The sequence below is a fragment of the Anthonomus grandis genome, chromosome 12, assembly GCF_022605725.1.
Source record: "Anthonomus grandis grandis chromosome 12, icAntGran1.3, whole genome shotgun sequence".
Taxonomy (NCBI): Eukaryota; Metazoa; Arthropoda; class Insecta; order Coleoptera; family Curculionidae; genus Anthonomus; species Anthonomus grandis.
Window position 1 is genome coordinate 1,326,507 of NC_065557.1, and position 26,464 is coordinate 1,352,970.

The 26,464-nt window shown below is 31.9% G+C and overlaps 2 protein-coding genes and 1 long non-coding RNA gene across 9 annotated transcripts in view; 2 read left to right on the plus strand and 1 right to left on the minus strand.

The window, feature by feature from the left end:
• LOC126743167 (probable beta-hexosaminidase fdl) overlaps positions 1-26,464 on the plus strand; it is a 136,633-nt gene that overhangs the window by 64,374 nt on the left and 45,795 nt on the right. For all 5 annotated transcript variants that reach the window (XR_007662799.1, XR_007662800.1, XM_050450148.1 and 2 more), the window contains exon 2: positions 19,343-19,497. Coding sequence is in view for 3 of the 5 variants with exons in the window: in XM_050450148.1 (XP_050306105.1) it covers positions 19,355-19,497 (143 nt within the window). In the remaining 2 variants the exon portion in view is untranslated. The remainder of the gene's footprint in view (positions 1-19,342; positions 19,498-26,464) is intronic.
• The window catches only part of LOC126743172 (uncharacterized), a 28,148-nt gene continuing 4,446 nt past the window's right edge, over positions 2,763-26,464 (minus strand). The window contains exons 1-5 of one of the 2 annotated variants that reach the window (XM_050450153.1): positions 16,446-16,637; positions 13,503-13,590; positions 7,504-7,635; positions 6,791-6,941; positions 2,763-3,325 (exon numbers count right to left, since the gene is read on the minus strand). In XM_050450153.1, the coding sequence (XP_050306110.1) occupies positions 3,113-3,325; positions 6,791-6,941; positions 7,504-7,622 (483 nt within the window). In that variant the 5' untranslated portion in view covers positions 7,623-7,635; positions 13,503-13,590; positions 16,446-16,637 and the 3' untranslated portion in view covers positions 2,763-3,112. Of the gene's footprint in view, positions 3,326-6,790; positions 6,942-7,503; positions 7,636-13,502; positions 13,591-16,445; positions 16,638-26,464 lie in introns of those variants that run through there. The other variant, XM_050450154.1, reaches the window with a different exon arrangement.
• On the plus strand, positions 19,508-25,917 carry LOC126743174 (uncharacterized). 2 transcript variants are annotated; one of them, XR_007662801.1, is made up of 3 exons: positions 19,508-21,497; positions 22,020-22,782; positions 23,653-25,917. It is a non-coding gene; the product is annotated as an uncharacterized LOC126743174 (long non-coding RNA). The 2 variants fall into 2 exon arrangements; XR_007662802.1 differs by having other exon boundaries at positions 24,001-25,917.

Here is a 26,464-nt window from a genome sequence, read left to right on the forward strand (position 1 = left end):
CCCAATATTATAACGGTTCAAGTTTTAAGTTTCTACTGCGTTTCACATCGCAGAAACATCCTGGATCCAAATACATACCAGAGAAATAATTTCATAGCGATCGTAAATGATTTCTGGATGTTAGATGGACATTTATGACGATTTAGGGGTCAAAAGTCGACTTTTTCACTTTCTACCGCATCTCACCGTGCATGAACATTCTGGATCGTCTGGAAATGTTACTTTTCTTACGTATTTGGATCAAATACAGACGAGAGAAATAATTTCGTAGCGATCGTAAATGATTTCTGAATGTCAGATCGACATTTATGCCGATTTAGGGGTCAAAAGTCGACTTTTTCACTTTCTACCGCATCTCACCTTCCAGGTACATTCTGGATCGTCTGGAAATGTTACTTTTCTTACGTATTTGGATCAAATACAAACGAGAGAAATAATTTAGTAGCGATCGTAAATGATTTCTGGATGTCAGATGGATATTTATGACGATCTAAGGGACAAAAGTCCACTTTTTCACTTTCTACCGCATCTCACCTTCCAGGTACATTCTGGATCGTCTGGAAATGTTACTTTTCTTACGTATTTGGATCAAATACAGACGAGAGAAATAATTTCATAGTGATCGTAAATGATTTCTGGATGTCAGATGGACATTTATGCCGATTTAGGGGTCAAAAGTCCACTTTTTCACTTTCTACCGCATCTCATCTTCCAGGAACATTCTGGATCGTCTGGAAATGTTACTTTTCTTACGTATTTGGATCAAATACAAACGAGAGAAATAATTTAGTAGCGATCGTAAATGATTTCTGGATGTCAGATGGACATTTATGCCAATTTAAGGGTCAAAAGTCGACTTTTTCACTTTCTACCGCATCTCACCGTGTAGGAACATTCTGGATCGTCTGGAAATGTTACTTTTCTTACGTATCTGGATCAAATACATACGAGAGAAATAATTTCATAGCGATCGTAAATGATTTCTGAATGTCAGATGGACATTTATGCCAATTTAAGGGTCAAAAGTCGACTTTTTCACTTTCTACCGCATCTCACCTTCCAGGTACATTCTGGATCGTCTGGAAATGTTACTTTTCTTACGTATTTGGATTAAATACAGACGAGAGAAAAAATTTCGTAGCGATCGTAAATGATTTCTGGATGTCAGATGGACATTTATGCCAATTTAAGGGTCAAAAGTCCACTTTTTCACTTTCTACCGCATCTCACCTTCCAGGAACATTCTGGATCGTCTGGAAATGTTACTTTTCTTACGTATCTGGATCAGATACAGACGAGAGAAATAATTTGGTAGCGATCGTAAATGATTTCTGGATGTCAGATGGACATTTATGCCGATTTAAGGGTCAAAAGTCGACTTTTTCACTTTCTACCGCATCTCACCGTCCAGGAACATTCTGGATCGTCTGGAAATGTTACTTTTCTTACGTATTTGGATCAAATACAGATGAGAGAAATAATTTCATAGCGATCGTAAATGATTTCTGGATGCCAGATGGACATTTATGACGATCTAAGAGTCAAAAGTCCACTTTTTCACTTTCTACCGCATCTCACCTTCCAGGAACATTCTGGATCGTCTGGAAATGTTACTTTTCTTACGTATCTGGATCAAATACAGACGAGAGAAATAATTTCGTAGCGATCGTAAAGGATTTCTGGATGTCAGATGGACATTTATGCCGATTTAGGGATTAAAAGTCCACTTTTTCAGTTTCTACCGCATCTCACCTTCCAGGAACATTCTGGATCGTCTGGAAATGTTACTTTTCTTACGTATTTGGATCAAATACAGACGAGAGAAATAATTTCGTAGCGATCGTAAATGATTTCTGGGTGTCAGATGGACATTTATGCCTAATTAAGGGTCAAAAGTCGACTTTTTCAGTTTCTACCGCATCTCACCTTCCAGGAACATTCTGGATCGTCTGGAAATGTTACTTTTCTTACGTATTTGGATCAAATACAGATGAGAGAAATAATTTCATAGCGATCGTAAATGATTTCTGGATGTCAGATGGACATTTATGACGATCTAAGGGTCAAAAGTCCACTTTTTCACTTTCTACCGCATCTCACCGTCCAGGAACATTCTGGATCGTCTGGAAATGTTACTTTTCTTACGTATCTGGATCAAATACAGACGAGAGAAATAATTTGGTAGCGATCGTAAATGATTTCTGGATGTCCGATGAACATTTATGCCAATTTAGGGATTAAAAGTCCACTTTTTCACTTTCTACCGCATCTCACCTTCCAGGAACATTCTGGATCGTCTGGAAATGTTACTTTTCTTACGTATTTGGATCAAATACAGATGAGAGAAATAATTTCATAGCGATCGTAAATGATTTCTGGATGCCAGATGGACATTTATGACGATCTAAGAGTCAAAAGTCCACTTTTTCACTTTCTACCGCATCTCACCTTCCAGGAAAATTCTGGATCGTCTGGAAATGTTACTTTTCTTACGTATCTGGATCAAATACAGACGAGAGAAACAATTTCATAGCGATCGTAAATGATTTCTGGATGTCAGATGGACATTTATGCCAATTTAAGGGTCAAAAGTCGACTTTTTCACTTTCTACCGCATCCCACCTTCCAGGAACATTGTGGCTCGCCTGGAAATAGTATTTAGACTAAATACATGGGAATCTTAAGTATAACAATATCCACTTTTAAAAATTACATATATTAACAAATACTTTTGTACATATTATATGAAACTTATATACACACGCCTTACGTTCGTCTAAACCTACAAAAAAAAAAATTACAATACAGTGTTTGTCGCATATACATCAATTCCTATAAGTGACTTATTTTTGTTTTATTATATTTCTAATAAAATACTTTAAAAAGAAAAAAACAAACTAGTGTCTTTTTTGATCTAACCCTTTGACCCCTATAATGCAAACATATCTATAATACGTCTAACATTCTTTGCCAGACCCTTTAGCACCATAAATTCTAATTTCCTTATAAGTATTTACACAAAACCTTCCTTCCTACCGCTCCTAGTTAATTGCTTTAAACCTCTACATACATTAACATTAAAAGAACAAAATTCTTAAATTTTCTCCTTGGATCATGCGTACTGATGCAAATTAAACTGATGCGTAGGAGAGGGAACGTCCAAACTGCGCAGCGCAGCCTCGTAACTCGGCAATCCGGTGCTATCGGACGATTTCGTGGTTGTTCGGGTCTTGTCGGACATGACGACCGAGTCGTAGGGCGGGGGTCCGGGGGTGGGACATCTCGGCGTCTCTCCCTCCGCGTAATCCTCCATCTCCACCAATCTCTGGAAAAATTGGAAAAACCGGATTTCATTCGGAAAATAGAAGAGTAGAAGAGAAAGAATTCCCTTATTGACCAACAAAAGATGGAGGGCAGGGGAGGACAAGGGGGTAAAAGTGCCTTAAGCCGTTTTCAGACAATGGGTTACATTGTGTCGGATCCTGAGGACGTGACACGGACGGGAGAATTCACTTGAGAATTTCGCCCCCCGGTCGTATTATCATTTACCTTCGACACGAACTTAAAAAAAAAATAAAATCGATACGCCTTCCCTGAGCCTTGAATTATCCAGTATGAAGTCCGAATAAATTGGATCGGTCAGGCCGAAGTTCAATTCGCTCGTCATTACTTTATTATTTATATATACCAGTGAATCATTTATGAGAGTTTTGTGTTTGAACACGTCATATTATCGGCCTTTTAGGGGGTTAATATTTAACCAGGGACGTCAAAAGGGCAGGGTAATAATGGGGTTAAATAGAGGTTTTGTTACTGATTATTAAAAGCCCAAACACTATGGGGTTATCTTTGATAGATTACGAGATATTTGCATATGTAGGTTTCGAAAATATACAGGTAGGCCCAAGTTATATATTTCTTAAAATGCCAATATCTCGTAAACGGTTAATGAAATTTTAATGGGAGTTGCACAAATTTGTTTAGAAAGAAATTTTCTTTATTTTCATTTAGTAAAATAATATACAAGGTGAGTCAAAAGCAATAAGAATCAAATTTTTTATTAAGATATTATACCATAATAAGACAGTTAAATAAGGAATTTTCTTCTGATTACAACGAACCCAAACACTATGGGGTGATCTTTGATAGATTACGAGATATGCACATATTTAGGTTTCGAAAATATACAGGTAGGCTCAAGTTATATATTTCTTAAAATGCCAATATCTCGTAAACCGTTCATGATATTTCAATGGGAGTGGTACCAATTTGTTTGGAAAGCAATTTCCTTTATTTTCACTTAGTAAAATAATATACAGGGTGAGTCAAAAGCAACAAAAATCGAAGTTTTTATTAAAATAAAATATCATAATAAGACAGTTAAATAAGGAATTTTGTTCTGATTACAATGAACCCAAACACTATGGGGTTATCTTTGATAGATTACGAGATATTCACATATTTAGGTTTCGAAAATATACAGGTAGGCTCAAGTTATATATTTCTTAAAATGCCAATATCTCGTAAACGGTTCATGATATTTCAATGGGAGTGGTACCAATTTGTTTGGAAAGCAATTTCCTTTATTTGCACTTAGTAAAATAATATACAGGGTGGGTCAAAAGCAACAAAAATTAAATTTTTAATAAAATATAGTACCATAATAAGACAGTTAAATAAGGAATTTTCTTCTGATTACAATGAACCCAAACACTATGGGGTTATCTTTGCTAGATTACGAGATATTCACATATTTAGGTTTCGAAAATATACAGGTAGGCCCAAGTTATATATTTCTTAAAATGCCAATATCTCGTAAACGGTTTACGATATTTTAATGGGAGTGGTACCAATTTGTTTGGAAATTAATTTCCTTTATTTGCACTTAGTAAAATAATATACAGGGTGAGCCAAAAGCAACAAAAATTAAATTTTTAATAAAATATAGTACCATAATAAGACAGTTAAATAAGGAATTTTCTTCTGATTACAATGAACCCAAACACTATGGGGTTATCTTTGATAGATTACGAGATATTTACATATTTAGGTTTCGAAAATATACAGGTAGGCTCAAGTTATATATTTCTTAAAATGCCAATATCTCGTAAACGGTTCTTGATATTTCAATGGGAGGGTACCAATTTGTTTGGAAAGCAATTTTCTTTATTTGCACTTAGTAAAATAATATACAGGGTGAGCCAAAAGCAACAAAAATTGAAGTTTTTAATAAAATATAATACCATAATAAAACAGTTAAATAGGGAATTTTCTTCTGATTACAATGAACCCAAACACTATGGGGTTATCTTTGCTAGATTACGAGATATTCACATATTTAGGTTTTGAAAATATACAGGTAGGCCCAAGTTATATATTTCTTAAAATGCCAATATCTCGTAAACGGTTAATGATATTTCAATGGGAGTGGTACCAATTTGTTTGGAAAACAATTTCCTTTATTTGCACTTAGTAAAATAATATATAGGGTGAGCCAAAAGCAACAAAAATCGAAGTTTTTATAAAAATATATTTTCATAATAAGACAGTTAAATAAATAATTTTCTTCTGATTACGATGAACCCAAACATTATAGGGTTATCTTTGCTAGATTACGAGATATTTGCATAATTATGTAGGTTTCGAAAATATACAGGTAGGCTCAAGTTATATATTTCTTAAAATGCCAATATCTCGTAAACGGTTCATGATATTTCAATGGGAGTGGTACCAATTTGTTTGGAAAGCAATTTCCTTTATTTGCACTTAGTAAAATAATATACAGGGTAAGTCAAAAGCAACAAAAATCGAAGTTTTTATTAAAATATATTTTCATAATAAGACAGTTAAATAGGGAATTTTCTTCTGATTTCAACGAACCCAAACACTATGGGTTTATCTGTGATAGATCCCAAGATATTGATTTTTTTATTGTTTTGAAAATATACAGGTAGGGTCAAGTTATATTTGTCTTAAAACGTGAATATCTCCATAACGGTCAGAGATATTTTGACGGGAGTGGTACCATATTGTTTGGAAAAAAATATTCTATTTATCTATATATAGTTTTTTATGATTTCATAATATACAGGGTCACTATACAGTAAGGTCAAAATGGCGTTTTACTAATACAGTTAAATAGAGTTTATTTTCCTGATAATAAAAATCCGAAACTTTATGGAGTTATGGTGGATAAATCCCAAGATATTCAAATATTTTTTCTATGATAATATACAGGTAGGCTCAAGTTATTTATTTCTTAAAATATGAATATCTCGATAAAGGTTGGAGATATTTTATTGGGATTGATACCAATTTGCTTGGAAAAAAATATTTTTTAGTAAAATAATATACAGGGTGTGTCAAACATTTTTTTTCTTTAATCTCAAATATCTCGCTATCGGTTCGAGATACAACGGCGTAAACGGTGTCGTCTGATTTAGAAAAAATACACTTTTAACACTGCTCATGAATTACCTTTTTATTATACACTGTCTTATAAAACCTATGAAATATATTTTTAAACCCGTATATCTCAAGAACTCTATAGTTTTTTTTTATTATCAGCGAAAAATGTATTTCTAAATAACCCCCTTAGGAAGAAACATATAGAACTCAATTTTATTGAGGAAAACAAACGCATGATTTCAAAGCGGAATGGATGGCTTTTATCAGCCGTTCCTCATGGATAGACCCAATATGTTCCAGATATTCGTATTTGTTACGCGCCTTATATTTATTTACTACGGGAAAAATAGAACCTCTGGAAAAGTTCCGTTGATACACTTACGTTTTGTGCCGCCTCCACGGTGTAAATCTGCAAAGATAATCCAGGGTCTCGCCAGATCATTGAGGATAAACTCGGACTGGACTTCCTGTTGGTCTTATGGCAGCAGTAGCACAGAATGAAGATCGCCAAGATGATCCCGCTTAGCATGGCCCTAAAAGGGAAAAAAGTTGTTTTCAAATTAAATGAACATTAAAAAAAAGATGTTTTAGAACATTTATTAGTCAACGATTTTTTTTGTAAATTATTGGGTTTTGGTATATTTATCAACCGTCATGGTTAAGGTATACTTATTGTAGAATATACGTATATCATGTACGATTCTGTTTGTAAATGGGAGAAAATCTCGGCATTTAAAAAAATTGACGCGGGATTTACATAGCTAGTATTTAAACTTGATTATTATATTTTAAATTATTAATATAAATATATCAAAATTATTAAACAAACTGTGTTATTATATTAGATATTAACGAGAAAACCAGCTGGTATTCATGCGTATTTTTTTGGAAAACAATACTTTTAAAAAAAAAATTTTTACTGGTAAGTTGTGTGGGGTGGGTGGGGGGCTAAGGGTAGGTTTAATGAAAAACGCTTTTTTTGCAAATTATAAATGCCTGACAAAAAAATGCTTTTTAAGAAAATATTAAATGATAAAAACTTGTTTGTTTGGTTAAAATTGGGTAGATCTAAAATAAAATTATGAAGTTACTTACCCTCCCAAGATAATATTGACCCCTTGCACCGGGGCGGGGGGTGACCCAGGTGGGGGGCTCATGCGCGTCTGATTTAAATATTCTTCATTCGGTCGCGATGAAATTGCGAATTTCTTCATGTATATCTTGCACCTAAAAAAATGTCAATTTGGATTAATGCTAATCTAAGGAAGTTATATACGGACTAAGAATACCGTGTAAACGTGGTCAATAATTGTACTCGCTAAGCTTGATTAATTTTGTTTTTTGTTTCATATAGTTGAAAAAACCACTTCAGGTTCTTTGATTAATTTAATTAGACACCTATTTCAGGGTTTTTCAAAATATTGCAAAGAAATATTTTAAAATTGATTTTTTCATAAAAAAATGAAAATTTCCTAAAAAAAATCATGAAATGCTCATAACTTGGAAATTTGTGAATGAAAGTGTTTGAAAATTTTTATGCGGGTTCTTTGATTAATTTCATTAGACACCTATTTCAGGGTTTTTCAAAATATTGCAAAGAAATATTTTAAAATTGATTTTTCCATGAAAAAAGGTAAATTTCTCAAAAAAATCATGAAATGCTCATAACTTGGAAATTTGTGAATGAAAGTGCTTGAAAATTTTTATGCGGATTTTTTGATTAATTTAATTAGACACCTATTTCAGGGTTTTTCAAAATATTGCAAAGAAATATTTTGAAATTGATTTTTCCATAAAAAAAGGAAAATTTCTCAAATAAAATCATGAAATGCTCATAACTTGGACATTTGTGAATGAAAGTGCTTGAAAATTTTTATGCGGGTTCTTTGATTAATTTCATTAGACACCTATTTCAGGGTTTTTTAAAATATTGCAAAGAAATATTTTAAAATTGATTTTTTCATAAAAAAAGGAAAATTTCCCAAAAAAAATCATAAAATGCTCGTAACTTGGAAATTTGTGAATGAAAGTGCTTGAAAATTTTTATGCGGGTTCTTTGATTAATTTCATTAGACACCTATTTCAGGGTTTTTTAAAATATTGCAAAGAAATATTTTAAAATTGATTTTTCCATAAAAAAATTAAAATTTCACAAATAAAATCATGAAATGCTCATAACTTGGAAATTTCTAAATAAAAGTGCTTGAAAATTTTTATGCGGGTTCTTTGAATAATTTCATTAGACACCTATTTCAGGGTTTTTTAAAATATTGCAAAGAAATATTTTAAAATTGATTTTTTCATAAAAAAATGAAAATTTCCCCAAAAAAATCATAAAATGCTCATAACTTGGAAATTTGTGAATGAAAGTGCTTGAAAATTTTTATGCGGGTTCTTTGATTAATTTCATTAGACACCTATTTCAGGGTTTTTTAAAATATTGCAAAGAAATATTTTAAAATTGATTTTTCCATAAAAAAATTAAAATTTCACAAATAAAATCATGAAATGCTCATAACTTGGAAATTTGTGAATGAAAGTGCTTGAAAATTTTTATGCGGGTTCTTTGAGTAATTTGATTAGACACCTATTTCAGGTTTTTTCAAAATATTGCAAGGAAATATTTTAAAATTGATTTTTCCATAAAAAAATTAAAATTTCACAAATAAAATCATGAAATGCTCATAACTTGGAAATTTCTAAATAAAAGTGCTTGAAAATTTTTTTGCGGGTTCTTTGATTAATTTCATTAGACACCTATTTCAGGGTTTTTCAAAATATTGCAAAGAAAAATTTTAAAATTGATTTTTTCATAAAAAAAATGAAAATTTCTCAAATAAAATCATGAAATGCTCATAACTTGGAAATTTGTGAACGAAAGTGCTTGAAAATTTTTATGCGGGTTCTTTGAGTAATTTGATTAGACACCTATTTCAGGTTTTTTCAAAATATTGCAAGGAAATATTTTAAAATTGATTTTTCCATAAAAAAATTAAAATTTCACAAATAAAATCATGAAATGCTCATAACTTGGAAATTTCTAAATAAAAGTGCTTGAAAATTTTTTTGCGGGTTCTTTGATTAATTTCATTAGACACCTATTTCAGGGTTTTTCAAAATATTGCAAAGAAAAATTTTAAAATTGATTTTTTCATAAAAAAAATGAAAATTTCTCAAATAAAATCATGAAATGCTCATAACTTGGAAATTTGTGAATGAAAGTGCTTGAAAATTTTTATGCGGGTTCTTTGATTAATTTGATTAGACACCTATTTCAGGGTTTTTTAAAATATTGCAAAGAAATAATTTAAAATTGATTTTTCCATAAAAAAATTAAAATTTCACAAATAAAATCATAAAATGCTCATAACTTGGAAATTTGTGAATGAAAGTGCTTGAAAATTTTTATGCGGGGTCTTTGATTAATTTCATTAGACACCTGTTTCAGGATTTTTCAAAATATTGCAAAGAAATATTTTAAAATTGATTTTTAAAAAAAAATGAAAATTTCCCAAAAAAAATCATAAAATGCTCATAACTTGGAAATTTGTGAATGAAAGTGCTTGAAAATTTTTATGCGGGTTCTTTGATTAATTTGATTAGACACCTATTTCAGGGTTTTTTAAAATATTGCAAAGAAATATTTTAAAATTGATTTTTCCATAAAAAAATTAAAATTTCACAAATAAAATCATGAAATGCTCATAACTTGGAAATTTGTCAATGAAAGTGCTTGAAAATTTTTATGCGGGTTCTTTGATTAATTTGATTAAACACCTATTTCAGGGTTTTTCAAAATATTGCAAAGAAATATTTTAAAATTGATTTTTTCATAAAAAAAGGAAAATTTCCCAAAAAAAAATCATAAAATGCTCATAACTTGGAAATTTGTTAATCAAAGTGCTTGAAAATTTTTATGCGGGTTCTTTGAATAATTTGATTAGACACCTATTTTAGGGTTTTTCAAAATATTGCAAAGAAATATTTTAAAATTGATTTTTTCATAAAAAAATGAAAATTTCCCAAAAAAAATCATAAAATGCTCGTAACTTGGAAATTTGTGAATGAAAGTGCTTGAAAATTTTTTATGCGGGTTCTTTGATTAATTTGATTAGACACCTATTTCAGGGTTTTTCAAAATATTGCAAGGAAATATTTTAAAATTGATTTTTCCATAAAAAAATTAAAATTTCACAAATAAAATCATGAAATGCTCATAACTTGGAAATTTCTAAATAAAAGTGCTTGAAAATTTTTATGCGGGTTCTTTGATTAATTTCATTAGACACCTATTTCAGGGTTTTTCAAAATATTGCAAAGAAATATTTTAAAATTGATTTTTCAATAAAAAAATGAAAATTTCACAAATAAAATCATGAAATGCTTATAACTTGGAAATTTGTGAATGAAAGTGCTTGAAAATTTTTATGCGGGTTCTTTGATTAATTTCATTAGACACCTATTTCAGGGTTTTTCAAAATATTGCAAGGAAATATTTTAAAATTGATTTTTCCATAAAAAAATTAAAATTTCACAAATAAAATCATGAAATGCTCATAACTTGGAAATTTCTAAATAAAAGTGCTTGAAAATTTTTATGCGGGTTCTTTGATTAATTTCATTAGACACCTATTTCAGGGTTTTTCAAAATATTGCAAAGAAATATTTTAAAATTGATTTTTCAATAAAAAAATGAAAATTTCACAAATAAAATCATGAAATGCTTATAACTTGGAAATTTGTGAATGAAAGTGCTTGAAAATTTTTATGCGGGTTCTTTGATTAATTTGATTAGACACCTATTTCAGGGTTTTTCAAAATATTGCAAAGAAATATTTTAAAATTGATTTTTCCATAAAAAAAGGAAAATTTCTCAAATAAAATCATAAAATGCTCATAACTTGAAAATTTGTGAATGAAAGTGCTTGAAAATTTTTATGTAGGTTCTTTGATTAATTTGATTAAACACCTATTTCAGGGTTTTTCAAAATATTGCAAACAAAAATTTTAAAATTGATTTTTCCATAAAAAAAGGAAAATTTCTCAAATAAAATCATGAAATGCTCATAACTTGGAAATTTATTAATGAAAGAGCTTGAAAATTTTTATGCGGGTTCTTTGATTAATTTGATTAGACACCTATTTCAGGGTTTTTCAAAATATTGCAAAGAAATATTTTAAAATTGATTTTTTCATAAAAAAAGGAAAATTTCTCAAAAAAAATCATGAAATGCTCATAACTTGGAAATTTGTGAATGAAAGTGCTTGAAAATTTTTATGCGGGTTCTTTGATTAATTTGATTAGACACCTATTTCAGGGTTTTTTAAAATATTGCAAAGAAATATTTTAAAATTGATTTTTTCAAAAAAAATTAAAATTTCACAAATAAAATCATAAAATGCTCATAACTTGGAAATTTCTAAATAAAAGTGCTTGAAAATTTTTATGCGGGTTCTTTGATTAATTTCATTAGACACCTATTTCAAGGTTTTTCAAAATATTGCAAAGAAATATTTTAAAATTGATTTTTTCAAAAAAAAAAGAAAAATTTCCCAAAAAAAATCATAAAATGCTCATAACTTGGAAATTTGTGAATGAAAGTGCTTGAAAATATTTATGCGGGTTCTTTGATTAATTTCATTAGACACCTATTTCAGGGTTTTTTAAAATATTGCAAAGAAATATTTTAAAATTGATTTTTTCATAAAAAAATGAAAATTTCCCAAAAAAAATCATAAAATGCTCATAACTTGGAAATTTGTGGATGAAAGTGCTTGAAAATTTTTATGCGGATTCTTCGATTAATTTGATTAGACACCTATTTCAGGGTTTTTCAAAATATTGCAAAGAAAAATTTTAAAATTGATTTTTTCAAAAAAAATTGAAAAATTTCTCAAAAAAAATTATAAAATGCTCATAACTTGGAAATTTGTGGATGAAAGTGCTTGAAAATTTTTATGCGGATTCTTCGATTAATTTGATTAGACACCTATTTCAGGGTTTTTCAAAATATTGCAAAAAATTTTTTAAAATTGATTTTTTCATAAAAAAATGAAAATTTCTCAAAAAAAATTATAAAATGCTCATAACTTGGAAATTTGTGAATGGAAGTGCTTGAAAATTTTTATGCGGGTTCTTTGATTAATTTGATTAGACACCTATTTCAGGGTTTTTCAAAATATTGCAAAGAAATATTTTAAAATTGATTTTTTCATAAAAAAATGAAAATTTCTCAAAAAAAATTATAAAATGCTCATAACTTGGAAATTTGTGAATGGAAGTGCTTGAAAATTTTTATGCGGGTTCTTTGATTAATTTCATTAGACACCTATTTCAGGGTTTTTTAAAATATTGCAAAGAAATATTTTAAAATTGATTTTTTCATAAAAAAATGAAAATTTCCCAAAAAAAATCATAAAATGCTCATAACTTGGAAATTTGTGAATGAAAGTGCTTGAAAATTTTTATGCGGGTTCTTTGATTAATTTCATTAGACACCTATTTCAGGTTTTTTCAAAATATTGCAAGGAAATATTTTAAAATTGATTTTTTCATAAAAAAATTAAAATTTCACAAAAAAATCATAAAATGCTCATAACTTGGACAATTGTTGCAAGACACAGTTGCAGTTATTTATAAAAGAAAACATTGATTAACTGTAAGTTATTATAATTTGTAAGGATAAATACACTTGAGGAATCACATACTATAGGATCTTATGCTATATACAAGATGTTAATTAAATAGGGTTATGTTTAAAGAGAATTTTATTCAAGAAAAAAAATTCAACGTCAAATATAACAAAAAATACACAAGAGATTAAGAATAATTATTATTACTGTTCCTATTTATAACGCGTTTAACCGAAGTTTAATTATCATCGGTTTAAATAAAAATCGGTTGTCATTGCTGCGGTTTAGGGCGAATAATTGCTCCTGTCCGTGACGTTTATGGTATATCTGGTGACACTAACGGATTATCGGTTTTGGGAGAAACCAGATTAACGTCTGTTTATTATTCGAAAACACCACGTTCTTTAATCAAATAATGCTCGCTTTAGAGAAAATTTGGTAAACAGAAAAGGAACACTCACCTAGTGAATAACGCCGCCGTTTTAATCTCCACTAATTTATAGTGTTTTAGTGCATCCCCATATGTATGTTTTGAAACAGTTGGTTCACCTGAAATTCAAAAAACAAAAAAGATTTATTTTCATTAATTATTATAATCGGCACGTAATAAATCCAACGTTCTACAACAGCAGATTCACGACTTAAGAATAACGTTCTAAATTCTAATTCGGAATTCTATTATAATCCGAAAATAGGAAAACTGTCATCCGCACAATCAAGTTTAAATATTTAGTTGCGCTTCTGTTCTGGACCGAAGTTTTCTCAGAACGAACTGGCCTTAGTTGATGTGTCTTAGGGTCGAAAGTAAATATTTTATATGAAGGAAAATTGGAAAATTTGGTTAGACACGTATTTCAGGGTTTTTCAAAATATTGAATAGAAAATTTTTAAAATTAATTTTTCGAAAAAAAAAATCATAAAATGCTTATAACTTGAGAATTTCATAATGAAAGTGCTTGAAAATTTGTATGCATATTCTTTGATAAATTTGATTAGGCACCTGTTTTAGGGTTTTTCAAAATACCGAATAGAAAATTTTTAAAATTTATTTTTCTGAAAAAAAGAAATTTTTGAAAAAAAAAATCATAAAATGCTTATAACTTGGAAATTTCTTAATGAAAATGCTTGAAAATTTGTATGCATGTTCTTTGATAAATTTGATTAGACACCTGTTTCAGGGTTTTTCAAAATATTGCAAAGAAAATTTTTTCAATTAATTTTTCGAAAAAAAAAATCATAAAATGCTTATAACTTGAGAATTTCTCAATGAAAGTGCTTGAAAATTTGTATGCATATTCTTTGATAAATTTGATTAGGCACCTGTTTTAGGGTTTTTCAAAATACCGAATAGAAAATTTTTAAAATTTATTTTTCTGAAAAAAAGAAATTTTCGAAAAAAAAAATCATAAAATGCTTATAACTTGGAAATTTCTTAATGAAAATGCTTGAAAATGTGTATGCATGTTCTTTGATAAATTTGATTAGACACCTGTTTCAGGGTTTTTCAAAATATTGAATAGAAAATTTTTAAAATTAATTTTTCTAAAAAAAAAGAAATTTTTGAAAAAAAAATCATAAAATGCTTATAACTTGGAAATTTCTCAATGAAAGTGCTTGAAAATTTGTATGCATGTTCTTTTATACATTTGATTAGACACCTGTTTCAGGGTTTTTCAAAATATTGAATGGAAAATTTTTAAAATTAATTTTTCTAAAAAAAAATAAATTTTTGAAAAAAAAATCATAAAATGCTTATAACTTGGAAATTTCTCAATGAAAGTTCTTGAAAATTTGTATGCATATTCTTTGATAAATTTGATTAGGCACCTGTTTTAGGGTTTTTCAAAATACCGAATAGAAAATTTTTAAAATTTATTTTTCTGAAAAAAAGAAATTTTCGAAAAAAAAAATCATAAAATGCTTATAACTTGGAAATTTCTTAATGAAAATGCTTGAAAATGTGTATGCATGTTCTTTGATAAATTTGATTAGACACCTGTTTCAGGGTTTTTCAAAATATTGAATAGAAAATTTTTAAAATTAATTTTTCTAAAAAAAAAGAAATTTTTGAAAAAAAAATCATAAAATGCTTATAACTTGGAAATTTCTTAATGAAAGTGCTTGAAAATTTGTATGCAGGTTCTTTGATAAATTTGATTAAACACCTGTTTCAGGGTTTTTCGAAATATTAAATAGAAAATTTTTAAAATTAATTTTTCTAAGAAAAAAGAAATTTTTGAAAAAAAAATCATAAAATGCTCATAACTTAGAAATTTCTCAATGAAAATGCTTGAAAATTTGTATGCATGTTCTTTGATAAATTTGATTAGACACCTGTTTCAGGGTTTTTCGAAATATTGAATAGAAAATTTTTAAAATTAATTTTTCTAAAAAAAAAAGAAATGTTTGAAAAAAAAATCATAAAATGCTTATAACTTGGAAATTTCTCAATGAAAGTGCTTGAAACTTTGTGTGCATATTCTTTGATAAATTTCATTAGACACCTGTTTCAGGGTTTTTCAAAATATTAAATAGAAAATTTTTAAAATTAATTTAAAAAAAAAATAAATTTTCGAAAAAAAAAATCATAAAATGCTTATAACTTGGAAATTTCTCAATGAAAATGCTTGAAAATTTGTATGCAAGTTCTTTGATAAATTTGATTAGACACCTATATCAGGGTTTTCCGAAATATTTAAAAAAAAAATTAAAATTGATTTTTATAAATCATAAAATCTTAATAACTTGGATGATTTCTAAATGAATGTTTTTTGCGTATTTTTTCAATTATTTAATTATTTATTTATTATTTAAAAAACTTAATTGTTGAACAGAAACAAATTAAAATTTTTGAAATTCCTAGGAAATTCAATAAATTAAAAAAAAAAAGAACTTCATAACCGTCTGGAATAAAAGAAAATTACGAAAAACTCACTTAAGAAAAATCTTTTGAAAATAAAAAAATTACAAAGAACATTACAAACTGAACTAATGAAAAAAATATATAAAAGTTCTTAATTATTTAAAATTACGAAAAAAAATCATTTATTGAGAAAAATTAAATTATAATAATAATTATATAATTATTAATAAAAAAAAAATATAATTTATAATAACAAACATATTCAAAAATCAGTTAATTAAAAAATCTCTGCTCAACTGTCTGGAATAAAAAAATTAAACGCAAACAATTTTTCGAATGAAAATTAGAATAAACAAAAATATATTTCACATACATTCGACCTAAATAAATGAAATATAGAAGAAAGTAATATTAAACGTAAAAACTCAACTGCTTGGAAGAAAAGCAAAATTCAATTAAAATTACAGTAACTCTGAAATTAAAAAAAAAAAAGAACAAACCACCCTCGTTCCTCATTAACTCCTAAAACTAAGAAACTTACACCCCCGGATAATAACCCTCACGAAACCAACTGAAACATTTAAACGGGGGCAAAAGTCTCAACCCCCAAATCTGCTAATTAGCCCCCTTCGTGTCACTCACACACTTTTTAATTAGTAACGAACACCAATTTTTTATCTTCTTATTTTATAACTTTTCTGGAGGAAAAAGGGGGTAAACCTAGCCGGTCCGCGGTTACTCGCTCACTAACAAACCTGGAAGCGAAATAATCGATAAAAAGGCCTCTGGATGTGGTAGGGTTTAATTGGAAAAAAATCGATTCGGTCACGTCCTCCTGGACAAAGGATAGTAGTTTATGGGTCATCATGAGGAATATATATATATCAGGAAAATCTGGATTAAAAATGTGGTTTATGTAGTATTTCGACCCCTAATTAGGCATAAATGTTTATCTGAAGTCCAGAAATCATGGACGATCGCTATGAAATTATGCCTCTCGTCTGTATTTGGATTAAGCACGTTGGAAAAGTTACATTTCCAGATGATCCAGGATGTTCCTAAAAGGTGAGATGCGGTAGAAAGTGAAAAAGTGGACTTTTGACCCCTAAATCAGAGAAAATGTCCATCTGAGGTCCAGACATCATGGACGATCGGTATGAAATTATGCCTCTCGTCTGTATTTGGATTAAATACGTTGGAAAAGTAATATTTCCAGACGATCCAGGATATTAGTGGAAGGTGAGATGCGGTAGAAAGTGAAAAAGTGGACTTTTGACCCATAATTTGGGATTAATGTCTTTCTGAGGTCCAGAAATCATAAACGATCGCTATGAAATTATGCCTCTCGTCTGTATTTGGATTAAATACGTTGGAAAAGTAACATTTCCAGGCGATCCAGGATGTTTCTGAAAGGTGAGATGCGGTAGAAAGTGAAAAAGTGGACTTTTGACCCCTAATTTGGGATTAATGTCTATCTGAGGTTCAGGAATCGTGGACGATCGCTATGAAATTATGCCTCTCGTCTGTATTTGGATTAAATACGTTGGAAAAGTGACATTTCCAGACGATCCCGGATGTTCCTGAAAGGTGAGATGCGGTAGAATGTGAAAAAGTGGACTTTTGACCCCTAATTTGGCATTAATGTCTTTCTGAGGTCCAGAAATTATGGACGATCGGTATGAAATTATGCCTCTCGTCTGTATTTGGATTAAATACGTTGGAAAAGTAACATTTCCAGGCGATCCAGGATGTTCCTGAATGGTGAGATGCGGTAGAAAGTGAAAAAGTGGACTTTTGACCCCTAATTAGGCATAAATGTTTATCTGAAGTCCAGAAATCATGGACGATCGCTATGAAATTATGCCTCTCGTCTGTATTTGGATTAAATACGTTGGAAAAGTGACATTTCCAGACGATCCAGGATGTTCCTGAAAGGTGAGATGCGGTAGAATGTGAAAAAGTGGACTTTTGACCCCTAATTTGGCATTAATGTCTTTCTGAGGTCCAGAAATCATAAACGATCGCTATGAAAATATGCCTCTCGTCTGTATTTGGATTAAGTACGTTGGAAAAGTAACATTTTCAGGCGATCCAGGATGTTTCTGAAAGGTGAGATGCGGTAGAAAGTGAAAAAGTGGACTTTTGACCCCTAATTTGGGATTAATGTCTATCTGAGGTCCAGGAATCGTGGACGATCGCTATGAAATTATGCCTCTCGTCTGTATTTGGATTAAGTACGTTGGAAAAGTAACATTTCCAGACGATCCAGGATGTTAGTGGAAGGTGAGATGCGGTAGAAACTGAGAAAGTGGACTTTTGACCTCTAATTTGCCATTAATGTCTTTCTGAGGTCCAGAAATCATGGACGATCGCTATGAAATTATGCCTCTCGTCTGTATTTGGATTAAGTACGTTGGATAAGTAACATTTCCAGGCGATCCAGGATGTTCCTGGAAGGTGAGATGTGGTAGAAAGTCAAAAAGTGGACTTTTATTCTTGAAATCTTAACAAATATCGATTAATAATCCATAAATGAACTCCGTTCTGCATTTAGCTTAAATCTTGTCTGCGCTCAGCCATGCTGTCATGCTAAACTAATTAATAAATCTAAAATGGTTTATATCAAATAAAAAATTAACATTATAGTTGTCTATCAATTATTCATAAATCTTGAATGATATTCCTCCTTTCTTTAGCCTAATGTTTGAGAAAAGTCACATTTACAAAATGTTCTTATAACGTGAATTTTTCAGATTTAAACGAGTGCCAGTTATTATAAATAAAAACCTAAAATTAACCTTGGCACGCCTATGATAACTCCGCCTCCGAACCTCCGCGATTGGCCGAGCCGCCACAATTAACATTACATTAGGCGTGGCTAATATATCCAGTGGCGTACACATGTCGCACCATTTACGTCACATTCAATTAATATAAACCAATCAGAGAAACATGCCGTATGCATTTACATACAATTTAAAAAAACACCACTCGGGCATATTTGTGTGTTTCGGAAAGTTTATATGCGAAACTAGAGCCAATAAAGCGGTGCAACTGTTTTATTCCGTAGGGGGAAACTGTGAAGTTTTTTGTGTCCTTTTCGGTCGGAAAATATAAATTTATATTAAACCCCCGTTGCGGTGTCTATTAACTCAGGGTCGTATCTTGAGTTGCGGAAGGGTAAATGATTTTTTATGGTTCGAGACGCTCTTGAATCGAGATAAACTCGGTCATGGAGTTACAAAGTGGCGAGTTTCTTAATCGAAATATGGACCATAAAAAAAAGGATCGAACCAAGGTTTCATTTTTATAAAGTGGACATCCATTAAAAATTTCCGATTGAATGTAGGGAGTCTAAATGAAAACTTCTTGTATATAGTGCATCTTTCCTTTGATGATGTTTAAAAGTTGAAATTAATTTATTTTTTCTTATTTCAGGCTGAGGAAAGAATGAAGCAGGGAGAGCTCCGTCGCGCCTTAATAGTCGTCACCGGACTCTGTTTCTTCTTGTTCGTCTATTTGTACTGGCAGCAGTCCTCCAGGCCCTTACACGCCCTCATTTTGACCTATCGGCACGTCTATAGCTCCACCAGGTAATTATTATTCATTTTCAACATTGCTTCCTTAAGTCCTTCCGCTCTTTTTCCCGCTAATTTATTTATAATGAAAACGACCCTTTAAATGTGAATTAGAGATTAATTCATTCGAGGAAGTTGCAGCAGGTTTCTCCTTTAAAATCCTTTTTTATAGACGTGTACCTCTAAAGAAAAAAAATCCATTGAAGGCAAACATAAAACCATTTACAACTTAACAATATACAAACAGTGAAAGAGTCAATATTTAAATTCCCAAGTTTTGTGGTGCATAATTCTCCCTCTATTCCCGACAATCCACTATTTTGTTTAAAACTGTATGACTGAAAGTAATTACATATATTTTTTGTAGATGTCGATAATATTCTTTAAATTACCATTTATGAAGAAAAATCAAGAGTAGTTGTTAGATCCGGTTAGTGGCAGGGCCAATGCTTAATGGGAAAAAAGACGATAGTATGTTCGACCGATTGTCTCTTTTTGTTCTGTATGCGGATCTTCTTTAAAAAGTTTATAAGTAACTTAAGGCCTTAGTGGTGAAAATATCAAGTGGTTTTTGAAGGTTTTAATGTTGAAGGTGAGCTGAAAATATCAGAGATTTCCAGTCCAATTTTTTGGACAAAATGCCTTGTTAAAGAGGCATAAACCCCATTTTGAGAAAAACCTCTAGATACTTTTCCCTAATTTTCTCTAAAAAACTTTTAGGAATACGACAAATATTCTTTTAGCATTGGAATCTTATTCAAAAATAGAACCAATCATTAAGAATAATATTTAGCTGTAAATCGAAGGGATGAATTGAATATTGTTTAGAATTTTTGAGAGGAATGAAAAATTACACCAAATGCCTGGACTAATGCAAACCATTACTTCAAAGGTTTTAAAAACGTAAAAAAATAACTTCGAAAGCCTGGATTAAGATTTATGCCAAATATCTGGAATACAGTGAAGGATTACTTCATATTCTTGGAATACGTAAAAAATTTAGATGATGATGATGATCGTAAATATTTGAAATTTTTAAGAGGTATAAATCATTGTTCCAGATGTCTGGAAATCATCGAAAATGACTTTAAGAGAATAACAAAATTTAAAAAAAAATTTGGAATTCTTGTAAGGAGTAAAGTATATTGCCAGAAGCCTGAGACTGAAGTAGAGCATCACTTCAAAGGTTTTAAAGACCGATGATATATTTGGAATTTTCGAGAGGAATATTAAATATTCCAGATGTCTGGAAATCATAAAAAATGACTTTGAGAGAATAACAAAATTCGAATCGTTATATGCAATTCTTGTGAGAAGTAAAGTATTATGCCAAATACCTGGAATGAAGTAAAGAATTTCTCGATATTGCTGAAAATTCTGAACATATAGTTTGAATTTTTGAGCGGTATGAAAAACTATACCAAATGTCTGGACTAAAGTAATTCTTTCTTTTGAACTGCCTGATAAGGATTTGAATAAGATATCCAGACGACTCAATATGCGGTAGAAAATAAAAAAGTAGACTTTTGACCCTTGAACTGGCAAAAATGTCCATCTGAGGTCCAGACATCATGGACGATCGCTATGAAATTATGCCTCTCGTCTGTATTTGGATTAAATACGTTGGAAAAGTAACATTTCCAAACGATCCAGGATGTTCCTGGAAGGTGAGATGCGGTAGAAAGTGAAAAAGTGGACTTTTGACCCTTAAATCGGCATTTATGTCCATCTGAGGTCCAGAAATCATGTACGATCGCTATGAAATTATGCCTCTCGTCTGTATTTGGATTAAATACGTTGGAAAAGTAACATTTCCATACGATCCAGGATGTTCCTGGAAGGTGAGATGCGGTAGAAAGTGAAAAAGTGGACTTTTGACCCTTAAATCGGCATTTATGACTATCTGAGGTCCACAAATCATGGACGATCGCTATGAAATTATGCCTCTCGTCTGTATTTGGATTAAATACGTTGGAAAAGTAACATTTCCAAACGATCCAGGATGTTCCTTGAAGGTGAGATGCGGTAGAAAGTGAAAAAGTAGACTTTTGACCCTTAAATCGGCATTTATATCCATCTGAGGTCCAGAAATCATGTACGATCGCTATGAAATTATGCCTCTCGTCTGTATTTGGATTAAATACGTTGGAAAAGTAACATTTCCAAACGATCCAGGATGTTCCTAGAAGGTGAGATGCGGTAGAAAGTGAAAAAGTGGACTTTTGACCCTTAAATCGGCATTTATGTCCATCTGAGGTCCAGAAATCATGTACGATCGCTATGAAATTATGCCTCTCGTCTGTATTTGGATTAAATACGTTGGAAAAGTAACATTTCCAAACGATCCAGGATGTTCCTTGAAGGTGAGATGCGGTAGAAAGTGAAAAAGTAGACTTTTGACCCTTAAATCGGCATTTATGTCCATCTGAGGTCCAGAAATCATGTACGATCGCTATGAAATTATGCCTCTCGTCTGTATTTGGATTAAATACGTTGGAAAAGTAACATTTCCAAACGATCCAGGATGTTCCTAGAAGGTGAGATGCGGTAGAAAGTGAAAAAGTGGACTTTTGACCCTTAAATCGGCATTTATGTCCATCTGAGGTCCAGAAATCATGTACGATCGCTATGAAATTATGCCTCTCGTCTGTATTTGGATTAAATACGTTGGAAAAGTAACATTTCCAAACGATCCAGGATGTTCCTAGAAGGTGAGATGCGGTAGAAAGTGAAAAAGTGGACTTTTGACCCTTAAATCGGCATTTATGACTATCTGAGGTCCACAAATCATGGACGATCGCTATGAAATTATGCCTCTCGTCTGTATTTGGATTAAATACGTTGGAAAAGTAACATTTCCAAACGATCCAGGATGTTCCTTGAAGGTGAGATGCGGTAGAAAGTGAAAAAGTGGACTTTTGACCCTTAAATCGGCATTTATGTCCATCTGAGGTCCAGAAATCATGTACGATCGCTATGAAATTATGCCTCTCGTCTGTATTTGGATTAAATATGTTGGAAAAGTAACATTTCCATACGATCCAGGATGTTCCTGGAAGGTGAGATGCGGTAGAATGTGAAAAAGTGAACTTTTGACCCTTAAATCGGCATTTATGACTATCTGAGGTCCAGAAATCATGTACGATCGCTATGAAATTATGCCTCTCGTCTGTATTTCGATTAAATACGTTGGAAAAGTAACATTTCCAAACGATCCAGGATGTTCCTGGAAGGTGAGATGCGGTAGAAAGTGAAAAAGTGGACTTTTGACCCTTAAATCGGCATTTATGTCCATCTGAGGTCCAGAAATCATATACGATCGCTATGAAATTATGCCTCTCGTCTGTATTTGGATTAAATACGTTGGAAAAGTAACATTTCCAGATGATCCAGGATGTTCCTGGAAGGTGAGATGCGGTAGAAAGTGAAAAAGTGGACTTTTGACCCTTAAATCGGCATTTATGACTATCTGAGGTCCACAAATCATGGACGATCGCTATGAAATTATGCCTCTCGTCTGTATTTGGATTAAATACGTTGGAAAAGTAACATTTCCAGATGATCCAGGATGTTAGTGGAAGGTGAGATGCGGTAGAAAGTGAAAAAGTGGACTTTTGACCCTTAAATCGGCATTTATGACTATCTGAGGTCCAGAAATCATGGACGATCGCTATGAAATTATGCCTCTCGTCTGTATTTGGACTAAATACGTTGGAAAAGTAACATTTCCATACGATCCAGGATGTTCCTGGAAGGTGAGATGCGGTAGAATGTGAAAAAGTGGACTTTTGACCCTTAAATCGGCATTTATGACTATCTGAGGTCCAGAAATCATGAACGATCGCTATGAAATTATGCCTCTCGTCTGTATTTGGATTAAATACGTTGGAAAAGTAACATTTCCAGATGATCCAGGATGTTCCTGGAAGGTGAGATGCGGTAGAAAGTGAAAAAGTGGACTTTTGACCCTTAAATCGGCATTTATGTCCATCTGAGGTCCAGAAATCATGGACGATCGCTATGAATTTATGCCTCTCGTCTGTATTTGGATTAAATACGTTGGAAAAGTAACATTTCCAGATGATCCAGGATGTTCCTGGAAGGTGAGATGCGGTAGAAAGTGAAAAAGAGGACTTTTGACCCTTAAATCGGCATTTATGTCCATCTGAGGTCCAGAAATCATGGACGATCGCTATGAATTTATGCCTCTCGTCTGTATTTGGATTAAATACGTTGGAAAAGTAACATTTCCAGATGATCCAGGATGTTCCTGGAAGGTGAGATGCGGTAGAAAGTGAAAAAGAGGACTTTTGACCCTTAAATCGGCATTTATGACCATCTGAGGTCCAGAAATCATGGACGATCGCTATGAAATTATGCCTCTCGTCTGTATTTCGATTAAATACGTTGGAAAAGTAACATTTCCAAACGATCCAGGATGTTCCTGGAAGGTGAGATGCGGTAGAAAGTAAAAAAGTGGACTTTTGACCCTTAAATCGGCATTTATGACCATCTGAGGTCCAGAAATCATGTACGATCGCTATGAAATTATGCCTCTCGTCTGTATTTGGATTAAATATGTTGGAAAAGTAACATTTCCATACGATCCAGGATGTTCCTGGAAGGTGAGATGCGGTAGAATGTGAAAAAGTGGACTTTTGACCCTTAAATCGGCATTTATGACTATCTGAGGTCCAGAAATCATGGACGATCGCTATGAATTTATGCCTCTCGTCTGTATTTGGATTAAATACGTTGGAAAAGTAACATTTCCAGATGATCCAGGATGTTCCTGGAAGGTGAGATGCGGTAGAAAGTGAAAAAGTGGACTTTTGACCCTTAAATCGGCATTTATGTCCATCTGAGGTCCAGAAATCATGGACGATCGCTATGAATTTATGCCTCTCGTCTGTATTTGGATTAAATACGTTGGAAAAGTAACATTTCCAGATGATCCAGGATGTTCCTGGAAGGTGAGATGCGGTAGAAAGTGAAAAAGAGGACTTTTGACCCTTAAATCGGCATTTATGACCATCTGAGGTCCAGAAATCATGGACGATCGCTATGAAATTATGCCTCTCGTCTGTATTTCGATTAAATACGTTGGAAAAGTAACATTTCCAAACGATCCAGGATGTTCCTGGAAGGTGAGATGCGGTAGAAAGTGAAAAAGTGGACTTTTGACCCTTAAATCGGCATTTATGTCCATCTGAGGTCCAGAAATCATGTACGATCGCTATGAAATTATGCCTCTCGTCTGTATTTGGATTAAATATGTTGGAAAAGTAACATTTCCATACGATCCAGGATGTTCCTGGAAGGTGAGATGCCGTAGAAAGTGAAAAAGTGGACTTTTGACCCTTAAATCGGCATTTATGTCCATCTGAGGTCCAGAAATCATGGACGATCGCTATGAAATTATGCCTCTCGTCTGTATTTGGACTAAATACGTTGGAAAAGTAACATTTCCATACGATCCAGGATGTTCCTGGAAGGTGAGATGCGGTAGAATGTGAAAAAGTGGACTTTTGACCCTTAAATCGGCATTTATGACTATCTGAGGTCCAGAAATCATGAACGATCGCTATGAAATTATGCCTCTCGTCTGTATTTGGATTAAATACGTTGGAAAAGTAACATTTCCAGATGATCCAGGATGTTAGTGGAAGGTGAGATGCGGTAGAAAGTGAAAAAAAGGACTTTTGACCCTTAAATCGGCATTTATGTCCATCTGAGGTCCAGAAATCATGTACGATCGCTATGAAATTATGCCTCTTGTCTGTATTTGGATCAAATACGCTGGAAAAGTAACATTTCCAAACGATCCAGGATGTTCCTGGAAGGTGAGATGCGGTAGAAAGTGAAAAAGTGGACTTTTGACCCTTAAATCGGCATTTATGTCCATCTGAGGTCCAGAAATCATGGACGATCGCTATGAATTTATGCCTCTCGTCTGTATTTGGATTAACTACGTTGGAAAAGTAACGTTTCCAGATGATCCAGGATGTTAGTGGAAGGTGAGATGCGGTAGAAAGTGAAAAAGTGGACTTTTGACCCTTAAATCGGCATTTATGTCCATCTGAGGTCCAGAAATCATGTACGATCGCTATGAAATTATGCCTCTCGTCTGTATTTGGATTAAATACGTTGGAAAAGTAACATTTCCAAACGATCCAGGATGTTCCTGGAAGGTGAGATGCGGTAGAAAGTGAAAAAGTGGACTTTTGACCCTTAAATGTGTAAAAATGTCCATCTGAGGTCCAGAAATCATGGACGATCGCTATGAAATTATGCCTCTCGTCTGTATTTGGATTAAATACGTTGGAAAAGTAACATTTCCAAACGATCCAGGATGTTCCTGGAAGGTGAGATGCGGTAGAAAGTGAAAAAGTGGACTTTTGACCCTTAAATCGGCATTTATGTCTATCTGAGGTCCAGAAATCATGGACGATCTCTATGAAAATTATGCCTCTCGTCTGTATTTGGATTCTTCAGATATTAAAGCTGATTCTCACATAATGCAAATTTTTCTTTTAAAAAATAAAATATTTCCATCCAGACAGTTAAAGTGTTTTTTCTTTAAACACTGCCTAGATTTAGGATCAATCTATTTAAAAAAAAATCAACTGATTTTGTAATAGAACCTCCCATAGACCGATAAAAGCTAAAAAACCCCATTTTACAGGTTCATTATTTTATTTAAAAAAAAATAGACATTTTAAACGAAATCCTATAAAGCAGAAATCTTCCTTCGAATAGTAATCGAGTTTCGGGCGCTAATTTCCGCATTAGGAGTAGCAGCACAAGATTGGTTTTAGTGCCAAAAGGTCGCACTGGAAATCGCGATTTTATTAACGAACATTTTAACGCAAATATTTTCCCTTATTTGTTTTATAAAATTTTAATCGCCCTATTGAGGCCTGTTCGGGGGGAGAGGGGGTGAATTAATGAGGTCACATATATTAAAAAAAAAACACTTAAA